This window comes from Castor canadensis, chromosome X (assembly GCF_047511655.1).
Source record: "Castor canadensis chromosome X, mCasCan1.hap1v2, whole genome shotgun sequence".
Classification (NCBI taxonomy): Eukaryota; Metazoa; Chordata; class Mammalia; order Rodentia; family Castoridae; genus Castor; species Castor canadensis.
In genome coordinates this window covers 146,153,729-146,167,695 of record NC_133405.1, presented here as the reverse complement: position 1 = coordinate 146,167,695, position 13,967 = coordinate 146,153,729, and the positions used below count along the sequence as shown (strand labels likewise).

General features: G+C 54.9%; 1 protein-coding gene, 1 long non-coding RNA gene and 1 pseudogene across 6 annotated transcripts in view; 2 read left to right on the top strand and 1 right to left on the bottom strand.

Moving 5' to 3' along the window:
* Ppp2r3b (protein phosphatase 2 regulatory subunit B''beta) overlaps positions 1–9,711 on the bottom strand; it is a 30,605-nt gene extending 20,894 nt beyond the window's left edge. For 2 of the 5 annotated variants that reach the window (XM_074064194.1, XM_074064195.1), the window contains exon 1: positions 9,166–9,711. In XM_074064194.1, coding sequence (XP_073920295.1) covers positions 9,166–9,513 — 348 coding nt within the window. In that variant the 5' untranslated portion in view covers positions 9,514–9,711. Of the gene's footprint in view, positions 1–598; positions 1,074–9,165 lie in introns of those variants that run through there. The other 3 variants (XM_074064193.1, XM_020183677.2, XM_020183676.2) reach the window with 3 other exon arrangements.
* LOC141419812 (uncharacterized) lies at positions 886–9,144 on the top strand (annotated as a pseudogene).
* A 613-nt stretch (positions 9,712–10,324) lies between the features above and the next one.
* LOC141419908 (uncharacterized) lies at positions 10,325–13,281 on the top strand. Its single transcript, XR_012444637.1, has 2 exons — positions 10,325–10,618; positions 12,595–13,281. It is a non-coding gene; the product is annotated as an uncharacterized lncRNA (long non-coding RNA).
* Positions 13,282–13,967: the final 686 nt, after the last annotated feature.

Genomic DNA, 13,967 nt, shown 5'->3' with positions numbered 1-13,967 from the left:
CAGGGCCACCAAGACAGGCCACCAGGTGACTAGCGCCAGGTGTCCCAAGGCTCTTTTAAAAGTGACTAAAAGTGTGCACGAGGCAGATGCACAAACGTCGCTCCTCTGAGCACGTCCGAGAACCGAGATTAACCTTAAAGTCAGCTCGTAACCAGAAACCAGCAAGTGTCCTGTTTACTGCAGGTGGTCACCTCTGATGGTGACAGCAGAGCCCCGTCTTCTCTCATGAACGAGTCTGGGGCGTTCGCTCAGCTGACAAATCCTGGGTTTATTACTGACATTCCAGCTGCTGGTCACATTGACGTCCACTGCAAACTGGACCAGAAATGCGAACTTCCCTTGGTGGCAGCAAGTGGGCTCAAGTGCCCCCCCCCGTGCACCCCACTCACCCCAAAGAACCTGTCCTACGCCACATGGCACCACCAAGCCGCCTGAGCGCCCCCGAAGTCCCCCACCACAGGATAGTGGGCAGCTGCCCTCACGGAGACAGACAGAACGCAGACAGGCAGGCCACCAGGGAGACAGACAGCCAGGGGTTGGCCCGCACATAGCCAGCCAGCCAGCCACGGACGCACAGACACACAGACGGGACGCCGACCTGCTGGAAGGCCTTGAGTCTCTTCTTGAAGCGGGAGGGCAGCACAAAGTCACAGCCCCGGGCGAGGGAGGCCAGCTCCTGCCTCAGGTCAGGGTCCTGGCGCAGGGACAGCTCGCGGAGCCGCATCCCATCGGTGCGCAGGGGCCTGCGGGGGCCGGGCCGGGTGCAGGGCTCTCGGGGCAGCGGGGCAGGACCGGGGCCGGGCTCAGCGAGCTCCATGCGTGGCCGGCCAGGCGCTCTGGGGCCCGGGCCTGGGCCGCGCACATTCCACAGGCTGAGGAGGGCGCATGGCGGAGGGTGGGGGAGGCAGCAGCCCCTCCCTGGCCGGCCACCGGCTGTGCAGCAGGCAGAGGACGGGCTGGGCCGCCGCTCCTGTCCTGTAGTGGCCTGTCCTGCCCTGTCCTCCCCTCTGCTCCACGGCCCGGCTCTCCTCAATGTCCCTCCTCCTCTCCCAGGTCCCAGTGCAGGACGGAGCCTGCTCACAGGGCCCTGTCACCCCCCGTGTCACGTGGTCACCCCAGCCATAAACAAGTCATCCTAGCAGGGACTGGCGGCCACCAGGACCAGACAAAGGCTCCCTGTCACACACGGGAAGTCCGTCCAGGACAGAGCGAACCCAGTGCTCACTGTGCAGACTTGGGGCCCAGCGCAGGGCTCCGTCCTGCAAGGCGTGGAGTGGGGGGCATCTGCACCTGCCCAGGGGTCTGCAGACTCCACAGTCCCCCTCAACTTGAGACTGAGAAAACAGTGGACTTCTCAAAACCAGGAGTCAGCTTGATGCCTGTGGCTCACACCTGTAATCCCAGCTACTCAGGAGGCAGAGATCAGGAGGATCGTGGTTCAAGGCCAGCCTGGGGCAAACGGGTCACAAGACCTTAGCAAAGCGTGAGACCCTCTGTTCAAACAGCAGTACTCCAAAAATAAACAAGAAAGAAAAGAAAAGAAAGCAAACCCACAGTCAGTACTCAGGATGAGCTTTGGTTCCCTTTCACACAGCAGGACCTGTACCTGTCTGCAGCCCGGTGTGGGAGAAGAAAGGAAGGAGTGGGGAACGGGGGACCCAACACCTCACAGCAGGGTAAACAACACGCAGGTGCCCCTTCTGCATCCCAACACAGAGCACAGGGAAGGTGTGAAGGTCCACAGCACACCGCTGCACCCCAGAAAGCCTGGCCTTCACCGGGCTCAGTGACGCAGCCCTGTAGTTCCAGCTACTTGGGAGGCAGACATAGGAGGATCCTGGTTAGAGGCCACCCAGGGGAAAAGTGTCAATGACTACATTGGGAATGGTGGTTCACGGCTGTAATCCCAGCACTCAGCCCTTCTTGGAGGTGGACTCTGGTCTGGACAATGGGACCAGACCAGGTGCCGTGTGTGAGAAAGCCCCCATCCTCACACAGGGACATCCTCGTCCTTCTTCCTGGCCTGTTCTCCCTTTTCCTCTCAGTCCACAGACCTCATATTCAGCAGTCTGGGTTTGCAGAGACACCAAGAGCCAAGCAGGGCTTGTCCACCCTACACGGTGTCTCCACCACTAACGTCAGTCATGCGTCATGGGGGCTCACCTGTCACACTGCAGGGCCTAGGCTGGTGTCACCAGTCGTGCACCCAGTTACCCCAGGGCTTGCTTTGGTGACTGCAGCCACCACGATGACATCACAGGACACTGACTACACCCACCACGATGACATCACAAACCACTGACTGCACTCACCACGATGACATCACAAACCACTGACTGCACTCACCACGATGACATCACAAACCACTGACTGCACTCACCACAATGACATCCCAGGATGACTTCTCTGCCCTCACAGTCCTGTGCCCACCTGGCCCCTGCCCTGTCCCCTGCCCTGTCCCCACAGCCTGCCTTGCCCGGCGCCCATCGGCTCTGTACAGTGGCCGAGCACCAATGCTCCCAGGTCGCAGCACCTCCCTCTTCCTCGTCTCCCTCTTCCCAACCTGTTTATCACCCTGAACACGTGCATGTCGGCCTCATCCAGTGCCAGTCTTCAGAGGGGGCCAGGGGACGTGCACCCACAGCATAAGGGGCCGTCTTTGGGAAGGCAGGCGAGCAGCCCCACACGCATGCTTTGGACAAGACACGGCACTCGGGGCAGCAGGTCAACATGGAGCTCCTGGGATGGCCAGGCCCACAGTGAGTCTCTGATATCATTGCCTGCGTGGGTACCAAATCGACAGAGGGGACGGAGAAGCTGGGGACATGCTGGTCCTTGTGACCCAAGATGCCCTGCTGGATGGCCTCTGCTGGGCCTCCTTACCCACACACACGGGCTGATGTCCCTGTCATTAGGGGCACCCAGGCTGCCGTCCAGTCCCTGGAGGACACCTGGGCTGCCATCCCTGTCCCTGGAGGACGTGGTCAAGCCCTTCTCGGGCCAGCACCTGGCCTTCTGTGCTTTACTGACACCACAAATGCTAGTGGATGGGCTTAACAGTGAGAGGCTAGATAGAGGCCTAGAGCTAGAAGTAAAATAGCCTGATCTGTTACTGTCACCGTCACCAAACTGTGTACGCTCAGTTTCTCTGGCTTGGTTTTTTCAACTGCAGTCCTGGGTGTAAGCACACACAGGGTGGGAACAGGGTAAGGACAGAAACAATGACATAAAAGACAAGGAGCTGGATGCCCTGCACTGACCCTACAGGCCAGGGGTTTCTTCTGGCTGTGACGTCCCCAGGCTTTTAGTGACACAAGACAGGAGGCCTCCCCTCTTCATAATTCTACACACAGAGCCACACGTCACCCAGAAATGCTCAGAAGTGATTAATTTCCCTCAATTTGCTGAAAATCAGCCTGAGACACACAAAGGGTCATGACTGGGAGGGACTGCGGAGGACAGAGGCAAAAGGCCACAGGAGCTGGTTACCGGGCTGGGCAGCATGCCTGTCCCTCTGGCCACTGAAAGGGGGACGGAGGAGGCCGAGGGGGCGCCAGGCTTGCAGGAGTGGACAGAAACACAGGACAGAGAGGCGTTTCATATCTGTGCATCTGAGCACTGACCACGGCTGACATGACTCCCTCTGCGACATGGCTTCTGTAAAAGTCTGCATTGTTAAGTCTCCAGCTCTAACACCCATTGCTTTTTGCTTTTTGAGACAGGGTCCCGCTGTGCCGTGTCACCAGGCCGGCCTGGAACTCACGTGCCCCCTTCTCCCCCCGCCCGGCCTCCGAGGGCCAGGACTGCAGGCGTGCAGCATGGTGCCCGGCTCCACAAAGATTTCTGAATGTGGCCTGTGTGACAACAGGCTTGTGACATCTCTACATCTGCTCTGAGCCCCACATCAGGAAGACAGCTTTTGTCACCAGAGAAACTGAGGCAGACAGGCTGCACTTAGCACCCCAAAAGTTTTTTAAAAACTTTTTAAAGTTATTTTTAAAAAGACAGACATGGTCTCAAATTAATACCCTCTTTCAGGCCATGGAGAAGGGGCACATCCCACCCAGGGCATCTGTCCTGTGCGGCCACATCTCTTGATGACACCAAGCTGCAGACATCACCTGTCACCTGACAGAGAACAGCACCTCGCCTGACACGCCCCATAGGGGTGAGCCACAGAGAGAGCGCAAAGGTGTGACACCCAAAAGCACTGAAGATAATCACACGAAGGAAAAGGGTTTGGTGGCACTCACGCACGTCAAACATTTACAAGGTACTTGGGAAAACCCTGTAAATCCACCATCCTGAAGGTGATGGCCCTGAGCTGGGGACAAGGTGGAGGGACGGGGGCCTCTGGACACCTGCATGGGGCAATGCACTGGACGTCCCAGCCCTACAGATTAGCAGGGAAGATGCAAAACGGGTCCCATCCACGGCACGACCTGTGCATACAAAATCCTAAGCGTTCTCTGAATCACCAGGATAACCAGAATGTGACTCCCCAGTATTCATAGGATCCATGTGAAAAGTCATACTTTCCCCCTCCCTCTCTCTCCCTTTCCCCCCCAGTTGGCAATACTAGGGTTTGAACTCAGGGACTCCCATTTGCTAGGCGGGTCTCTACCACTTAAGCCACACCCCCAGCCCTAGTTTACTGCAGCTGTTTTTCAGATAGGGTCTCATGTTTTGGCCTGGAATCTGGCCTCAGTCTGCAATCCTCCACCCATGCCTCCTGAGTAGCTGGGATTACAGGCGTGCGTCACCACACTTGCTGGCCTACAAGCGTGAGCCTGAGTTCAAATCCCAGCACTGCTGGAAAAAAAACAAAAAGCATAAAAACTAAACACGTACACCTCGTAGAAGACATCTTTTGACCTTGGGCATGGCAGTTTTTTTAGATTATGTATTACACTTCCGGAGATATAAAGAAAAAACCCATAACTTTAGTTTATCAAAATTGAAAAGTTCTATGCTCCGAAACACGGCAGTAAGAACACAAGAGAGGCCTCAGAACTGGGATTTTGTAAAACCTACCCCTGATGAAGGAGTTGTACTTACAAAACACAGCGTAATTTTAAAAATGTGCAGAAGACATGAACAGACTCCTGCAAAGGGCAGAATGTGCACCAGTTGTGGACATGGGTACCGAGGCCACAGAGGGCCACGGGTCACAGTCGCATCCTGCAGGATAACAGCAAGCAGAACGGAACTTCGGCCACCACGGAAAAGTCTGAGCTTCCTCTGCACCTGCGGCAGCTCTGCTTTTAGGTTTTTCCAGAGAGAATCGGGATCTCCAGGGAGGCTCAGATGCCAGGTCCCTGGTGCCGTCACGCACAGCCAGTGGAAAGGACCAGAAACCACCATATTAACGTAGGGACTCCAACTGCCCACAGGCCAGGGCAGGAGCCACCACACAGGGCTGTGGACACCTGTCCTGTCCTCCCGGTGTAAATGGGAAAGTGCTGCACGTCCGTAACAGTGAGGGGCTGGTGTGCTGTGTCCAGGGCCAGCGTGAGCGCCTGTCACCACCACACCCTGGGGTTGTGTGCCCTCCTGGGGACACTATGCTAGTGCTGGGGACATGGGATGCCCCCCCCCAAACCAGGGGATGGCATGGTCCAGGGGAGCGCCTGTCCCATAGAGAGATGGGAGACACCACAAGACCTGCACCTGCACTCATGACGGTGGTTCAGGAACCCTGGCCAGAGGGGAAGGGCAGGGTGGACGGAAAGGGTGCATTGGGGGAGGGGCGCATTGGGGGGAGGGGTGCGGTGAGATATGGTTTATTCTGTGAACCAAAGAACAAAACAAGGCAATATCAGTCACAAAAGGCTATTCCTCCATGACTCTTTTTACTAGTGTTTCAAATAAGACACTTAAAACATGAGAGATTAAATTAGATACTACTACTGTTCAAATAGTTAAGAGGTATTAAAACACAAGTGACCATCAGGATCCACACGCATCCTCAGACAGCTCTAGTCCTGAGAGAGACTTAAACCTGTCACTCACACCTCTCACCTGTCCCTGTCTGGAACACCATCTGTTTGTCCTGTGTCCCCTCCTTCTAAGGACTGTGCACTCCCCAAGGCCTGCAATGCAGGACCTCAGGACCAGGCAGGGACAACCTTTCCCTGCACCCCAAAACGTAATTCCATTGCTGAGCATCTGCGGCCTGCTCTGCAAATGACATCATCTTGCCACACGCGTGCCATTTGTCTCCCTGGCACAGAGCTGGCCTTGCAGGAAGATGTCCAGTTCTACAGGATTCACACAAAGTCACAAGGTCGCAGATGCAACCTTTCTATCTCCTGCCCAGTGGGCAGTGTTGGCAACTCCAGTGAGCACCTGAGGAGCGGGGGCCAGTCACTACCAGGTGAAGCATCTGAGCACTAGCCATTGTCACACCCGATTTCCTCAGTGAACAGGGACACAGGTGCCATTCTGCAGTTGACACAGGTCCATGAGTTCCTGCAGGAAGACACTAGCCCCTCTGGAACACACGTGAAGGACATAAGGTGTCCAAGGCTGCTGCTGGCTGTCACTCCTTGTCCTTGATACTCACTTTGCAGACAATATTCCAGATCATTAGAACACAACAGACAATCACGAGACCCGTCCTCGAACTGACACCTGTCACTGACCAGTTAGTGGACAGCCAGTGACTGCACGTCTACCTAAGTATCACTTCCTGACACCCAGTGCTGCTGACCAGAAGCCAAGCCATCACTTTAAACACAGAATAATGGTAATATCCCAGGCTCATGCATACCCCAGAGATACCATGGGCACCGACACTCCTTTTTCTGCATCATCTGAAGTCACATTTGTTACTGTAAATGGGTGCAATCAAATGTCACAATGCACCATTGTTGGGTTGTGTGTGTGTTTGCAAGGCTGAGGATCAAGCCCAGGGCCTCTCATCTGCCAGACAAATCAGGCTCTAATCATCGTTTATTTCATTATTTTATTTACTGATGCTGACAAGCTAACCCACAGTCTTGCACATGCTGAGGAAGCCTGCTACACTAAGCTGCATCTCCAGCCTCATTAGTGTCTTAAATGCATGGCTAATCACCTCCAATTACTGAAAAGAAAAAACAAACAAAAAACAAAACAGAAGTATAACCATCCTAGCTATATTTTTGTAACTTTTTTTTATTAATTGTTGTGCTGGGCGGGAGTACGTTGCAGTTTTGCAAAAGTTCTTACAATGTTTCAAATATGTCATACTTAAATTAAAAAAAAAATAGAACTTTCTACTGTGTAGGGAGTTCTGGGAGTGGGAACCTCGAAGTAGAAGCACATTGGCAACGGCTATCCTCCCTCCCACCAGCCTGGTGCACCTGAGGCACCTGTCACACCCGCCACCCAAGCTACCTGTGCAGGTGTCATATCTCTCACCAGAGCTACCTTTACAGGAGTTGCACCTGAAACCGAGCCACCTGTGCAAGTGTTGTACCTGTGACTCCCCCCAAGTTACCTATGCAGGTATAGCATCTGCCACCCAAGGTATCTGTGCAGGTGTCACACCCATGACCCAAGCCACCTGTTCAGATGTCACCCCTAGGAGCCAAGCTACCTGTGCAGCTGGGGCACTTGCCACCACTTCTGTAGGCATCACACCCACGACCCCAGGCACCTGTGCAGATGTCCTACCTGGGACCTGACTACTTGTACTACTTTCCCACCTGCTAGTTGAGTCACCTGTGCACTTGTTACACCTGCCACCTGAGCGACTTCTGCAGGCATTGCACCAGCGACCCCAGACACCTGTGCAGCTGTCATACCTAGGACATGTACCACCTGTGCAACTGTCCCACGTGCCACCCAAACCAACTATGCAGCCGTCCCACCTGCCACCCGAGCTACTTGTGCAGGCATTGTTCAGATGTCACCCGTAGGAGCCAAGCTATCTATCTCACCTGCCACCCGAGCTGCACCAGTGACCACAGACACCTGAGCAGCTGTGACACCTCAGACCTGAGCCACGTGGGCTAAAATTCCGCCTGCTGCCCGAGCTACCTGTTCAGATGTTGCATCTAGGACCTGACCCACTGGTGCAACTGTCTCACCTGCCACCCGAGCCACTTGTGCATCTGTGCTCCCCGCCCGGAGTCATCTGAGACACTGTCCCACGTGTCACACCTGTGACCTGAGCCTCTGTGCGACTGTCTCATCTGCCATGGAGCTACTTGTACAAGCATTGCACTAGCAACCCCAGACACCTGTGCGGCTGTGTCATCCGTCATCTGAGCCATCTGTGCAAGCATTGCACTAACGAACCCAGCCACCTGTGCAGCTGTCACACCTGACACCTGAGCCACTTGTGCTTCTGTTCTCCACACCCCGAGTCATCTGTGCGACTGCCCCACGTGTCACACCTGGAACCCAAGTCACCTGTGCAGGTGTTCCACATGCGATCCAAGTCACCTGTGCAGGTGTCCCACGTGTGATCCAAGTCACCTGTGCAGGTGTCCCACGTGCAATCCAAGTCACCTGAGCAACTGTCCCACCTGCCACCTGAGCCACTGTCCCACCTGCAACCACAGCCACCTGAGCCACTGTCCCACCTGCCACCTGAGCCACCTGAGCCACTGTCCCACCTGCAACCACAGCCACCTGAGCCACCTGAGCCACTGTCCCACCTGCCACCTGAGCAACTGTCCCACCTGCCACCTGAGCAACTGTCCCACCTGCAACCACAGCCACCTGAGCCACTGTCCCACCTGCCACCTGAGCCACTGTCCCACCTGCCACCTGAGCCACTGTCCCACCTGCAACCACAGCCACCTGAGCCACTGTCCCACCTGCCACCTGAGCCACTGTCCCACCTGCCACCTGAGCAACTGTCCCACCTGCCACCTGAGCAACTGTCCCACCTGCAACCACAGCCACCTGAGCCACTGTCCCACCTGCCACCTGAGTCACCTGAGCCACTGTCCCACCTGCCGCTGAGCAACTGTCCCACCTGCCACCTAAGCCACTGTCCCACCTGCCACCTGAGCCACTGTCCCGCCTGCCACCTGAGCAACTGTCCCACCTGCAACCACAGCCACCTGAGCAACTGTCCCACCTGCCACCTGAGCAACTGTCCCACCTGCCACTCGTGCAGGTGTCCGTCGGGGACGAAGCCACCCGTGACCCGCCGCCCGCGTCACTCACCGCTCGTGTCCCCGCGGACTTGCGTGCGAGGTGGCCGCGGCCGAGGCCGTGGGCTGCGGGTCTGGCGGCGGCGGCGGTGGCGATGGCGGCCGGGGGCGGCGCGGGGCCCAGCGGAGCGTCGGGGCCGCCGCAGACGCACGAAGGCGATGGCGACGGCGACGGCGATGACGGAGGCACAACGGGCCAGGCCCCGGGGGGACCCGCGTCCCCGCTGGCCCGGGGCGGACACTGGATGCGGTGCAGGCCGTCGTGCAGCATGCGCTGCGTGCTGGCCTCGCTCAGCCAGCACAGGAAAAGCTCGTCCACCTTCATCTTCAGCACCGGCTGCAGCACTTTGCCGGGCGGCATGGCGGGCCGCGGCCCGGGCTCACGCCCCCGGGTGACCGCGCTCGGCGATGCGGGCCCCGGCCGCCCGGAGGTGGTGCCGACCCGAGGCGAGGACGCCGGGGCCCCGGTTTCGCGGTTGTCCCAGGATTAGCGAAGGGGGCGGAGGCCCGGGCCGCGGCCACGCCCGCGCCGCTCAGGGAAGCTTTAAAATGGGCGCGCCGACGACGCTCCCAAACAAGGGCGTCCGGTGCCGCGTCACCACGCTCCGTGACGTCATCACGGCAGTGACGCCATCACAGAGGCGACGCTGCCGTTTGCCGCTCGCTTGTCTCACTGCCGTCCGAGTCTTTTCAGGGGGTTTTGTTAGAGCGGAGGTGCTTGGACCAGAACGATGACAGGAAGCGGCGGCCGTTCCACCTCTGGGTCACCCAATTTTTAGATGTTTTAGGGTTGCGGCGCACGCTGATGAGACGAAATCAAGGCCGCACAGCTTTGGGCATGCGCAGTATATGCACGCTGAAGCGGGCGGGGGGCGAAGGGGGGTGCTAGGACGCTGGAACGAGCATGCGCAGTATGGGACACTGCGGCCGGGTTTTGGCGGCTTAAGAGTTGCGCGTGCGCAATATATTCAGCAGGTGGCCTGGAGGGATGGACTGGGGTGAGGAGCGAGCATGCGTAGTACAGCACATTGAAGGCCGGGTACTGGAAGCTGACCGGTCGAGCATGCGTACTGCATTCCAGCAGGAAGCTTCCAAAAGACCAGACGTGAGGGGCGGGGGAGAGTATCGAGCATGCGCAGTATGGCACACTGAAGGCCTGGTACTGGCAGCTGAGCGGTCGAGGATGCGCAGTACATTCCCACCGGGAGCGTGCAAGTGGGGGTGGGGAAGAAGGAGCGAGCATGCGCACTGGGTAGCATAGGCTTGGGGCTGGCGCATGCGCAATGAGATCCCGCCTATACTGCGACGAACCTGCTCCGGCCCGGGTTTGCAGCAAAATGGGCAGCGCAGATCCGTTTATGTTAATTTTATTTATAAAGCAGCAACAAGTGCGACTGCCTTTAATGCTGACTTTTTAGCACGGGAATAAGCCGCTTTGATAATTGCATGAAATTTTGTGGACAGAGGTGAAATTGCTTAAATACCATTTTGCAGAAAGCTAGGTTTATTTTAGTTTCTGGTGTGCATTGTGGTCCATCTTGCACCGATGCTCCTCTATACGTCTTGCTTTTTCTAAGAACTTTTGCATTTAACTTAATTTTTAGAGATGCCGGGGTTGCAACCCCGGGTCTGCGCCCAGCCCCATGTTTTTTTCTGTGCAGTATTTTAGGTCCTTTTTCTTTTCCTTTGTGTGTGGTGTGTGTGTGTGTGGCAATTCTGTGGTTTGAACTCAGGGCTTCAGCATTTTTAGCCACCTCCAGCCCTGGATTTGCCTTTTTTTGAGAGGAAAACTTCAAGATCTCTTTTTCTGGAGCTAAGTTGTAATTCTGTGCAGTGTACACAGAGCTGGACTCCCTCCCTAAATAACTGTCTTAAATGCTGGTTTTATCTTGCACATGTGTGTATAACGGTTGCGAACTCAGCTGGTGTTTGCTGATTGCACAAAAAAGTCCAGTGTCCAGTGGTGCTAAGAGCGCCATCACGCAGGAATTCTGTCGAGTTATTTTTATTAATTGGGAAGCAAATGTTTGGGTGGGGGACATCCAGACAGATCTCTGCTTTAGAGGCGTCTTTCCAGGGGACAAGTGGGGCTTTTCAGTCTGGGTCTGAAGTCACTGTGGTTTTGGGGGAAAAGGTTCTTTGAGCTCTTGCACAGCATGGCTTTATATTACACAGCCCAAGGCTGAACCAAACAGGACAGAAATAAACTCGGGATGGACACCCAAGTGTCTTTAGCCTGAGCCATGGGGGAAGGAAGGGGCTGTCATCCCCCAAAGCAGCACGATCCTACTGGCTTTGTAAACAGGAAGCTGTGATTCCTATATCCTGTGTGGATGCATCCAGGCAGGATTCGAAGACATAGGAGAGTGGTCACAAAAGTCCATTACAAGTTAAGGAAAGCAGTTACAAAAGCCATGGTGGGCCAGGAATAAGCAGGAGGTGGACAGAGCGCTCTCCCTGTTTCAAGGCGTTTGTGGTTTTATTGACGGTGCCGAGGTTTGAACTCAGGGTCTTCACCTTGAGCCACTGCCCTAGCCCTGTTTCGTGACGGGTATTTTTAAAATAGTGTCTAGTGAACTACTTGCCTGGGCTGGCCTCGAACCGTGGTCCTCCTGATCGCTGCCTCCTGAGTAGCTGGGATTACAGCCGTGAGCCATGGCACCCAAAGGCATTTTTTTTTTAACTGACAGTAACCTGTGCCAGGGGAAAAACCTGGGTGGTTTTTGATCACCAATGATGGGGCGATTGGGGACGGGTTTGGATGGTCCCTGGGCTAGAGTGAGTGATCAATATTCCTGTTTTTATCTGATGTGTAGTGAAGATGCAATCACCACAAGGCTTCTTGTCTTACAGTTCACAATGGCAAATAGCACTGTGCTGAAATAAGGACTTTACCCAAAAATGTGCCCAAAGTAAATTACTGGGGTCTGAGGACTTGCTTATATTTGTGGTTGGTGGCACAATGAATGGCTGGCTGGGAGGCCACCAGAACTGTCCCGGGGACATTGGGAGAACACAGGGAGGAATACAAATGAACGAGGTGTGAACGAGGCGTGAATGAGGCATGGGTCACCCAGGGAAGCTGGGACACATAGAGTGGTTCAGGAGGGAGAGCAGCCCAGGTGGCTCTTGTAAGGTGACCTTGGCCTCCTCGTGAAACTAGGGTTTTGGACCCAAGTCCCAAACTCCTGAGATTGCACAGGCCAGGTCCAGCCATCTGTCCCCTAAATGCCACACAATGAACCATTAACGGCGACAGCAGAGGAAGGGGATTTATTACCTGGCCATGGGAAGACACAGAGTGAGCACTCAGTCATCCTCAGCCATCTTTGGGGTACAGACGTGACTTACAGGGTTGAGTAGACAGAGAATTAGGGTTAGGGACAGAGGTGGGCATAGTTTAACAGTTGAGTCACAGTGCTTTCTGTCCCTTGTCTTAAAGATGTCATCACTTCTGTCCTTTCTGGAACCCAAGGTGATTGCAAAGTGACTTCAGAGAGAACGGCTCAGAGCAAAGACAGATACAAAATGGCGGCAGGGATGTCAAGCTTTTCTCCTGTTTTTACCAAATCCGTGAACCCAAGGAAGAGGACAACGCTTTTCAGCCAAAGCCATGTGATCTCCTGTTGGGCTGGGACGTCCTGAGCACCTGTGTCCCGACGTGGCCGCCATGCAGAGTGACCCTGGCTCTGTCCTTGTCACCTCCTCCCACACGGCCGGTCAAGTCCACCTGCGTCCATTTTGCCTCTGGTTTCAATGCCGTCTGTTGCAAAAGCACGGCTGAGTTTCGCCCAGGGATTTTCATCGCAATTATTTAATGGGATCCTGCGCTCGGGGTGGGTGGGTGCCGTGTGGGTTCCACCTCTCTCGGTTCCTTTTCCCTTGTTCTCATTTTTCCCTTTGTGGCCGACTGACGTCCTGCATCTGGTTTCATTTGTGGCTTGCAAAAACCCGTCTTTTGCTAAAAGTGTGTGAGTGCCAGCATTTGCTGTCGGTTGTTGAAAATTGCACATTGTATTATTGTCCCCAAAACCGGTCCCTCTGCCACTGCTGTGACCTTTCACCCCATCCTTCCTGAGACACGAAAAGTGACTTTCGCTTCATTAAAACACAGCGGATCTGCAGTGGTTCTGAGAGAAACAAGCTCTTTGAAGGGTTTTTATGATTTTTCCCCCTCTAAGCTAAGACAGTTTTATGGGGATTTCTAACATTTCCCTGATGGCCGCAGGTCAAAAGGGTGCAGGGGGATTCATGAAAAATTTCCTACCGCAGGCACTGTTTGTTTTAGGAGAAACGTCTGCTGACTGAAAACATGATGGTATTTTGTTAGCACGTTTTTGTAAACGTTGAAAGAAGAGGGTTGAACAAAAGAGGGAAAATGAAACCGATCTGTAGTGACTGTGACCAAAGTGGAGAGAACTGAAAATGCCAGATACAGAGAGAGAGAGAGAGAGAGAGAGAGAGAGATGGGGTCAGACAGGAACCAGTGTGCAAGGAGAATGGGGGGGATGGGGACGAGAGAGAAGAGGGGAAAGGGAGAGGGACAGATAAGAGAGAGGAAAGAAAAGACAGACACACAGAGAGAGACATACAGAGAGAGAGAGGACAGAGAGAGAAGGAGCGGCTGAGAGACACAGAGAGAGACAAATGGGTTCAGATAGGAACCAATCATTGTGCAAGCAGAAAGACAGACAGACAGACAGTAGTCGCATGGCTGGACACAAATCACATTCTCCCCAAATTCAAGGTGAACTTAAGGGAGAAGACAAAACACAGCCTTAAACTCTTTAACCTGCTACAGTTTGAATCTGCAAT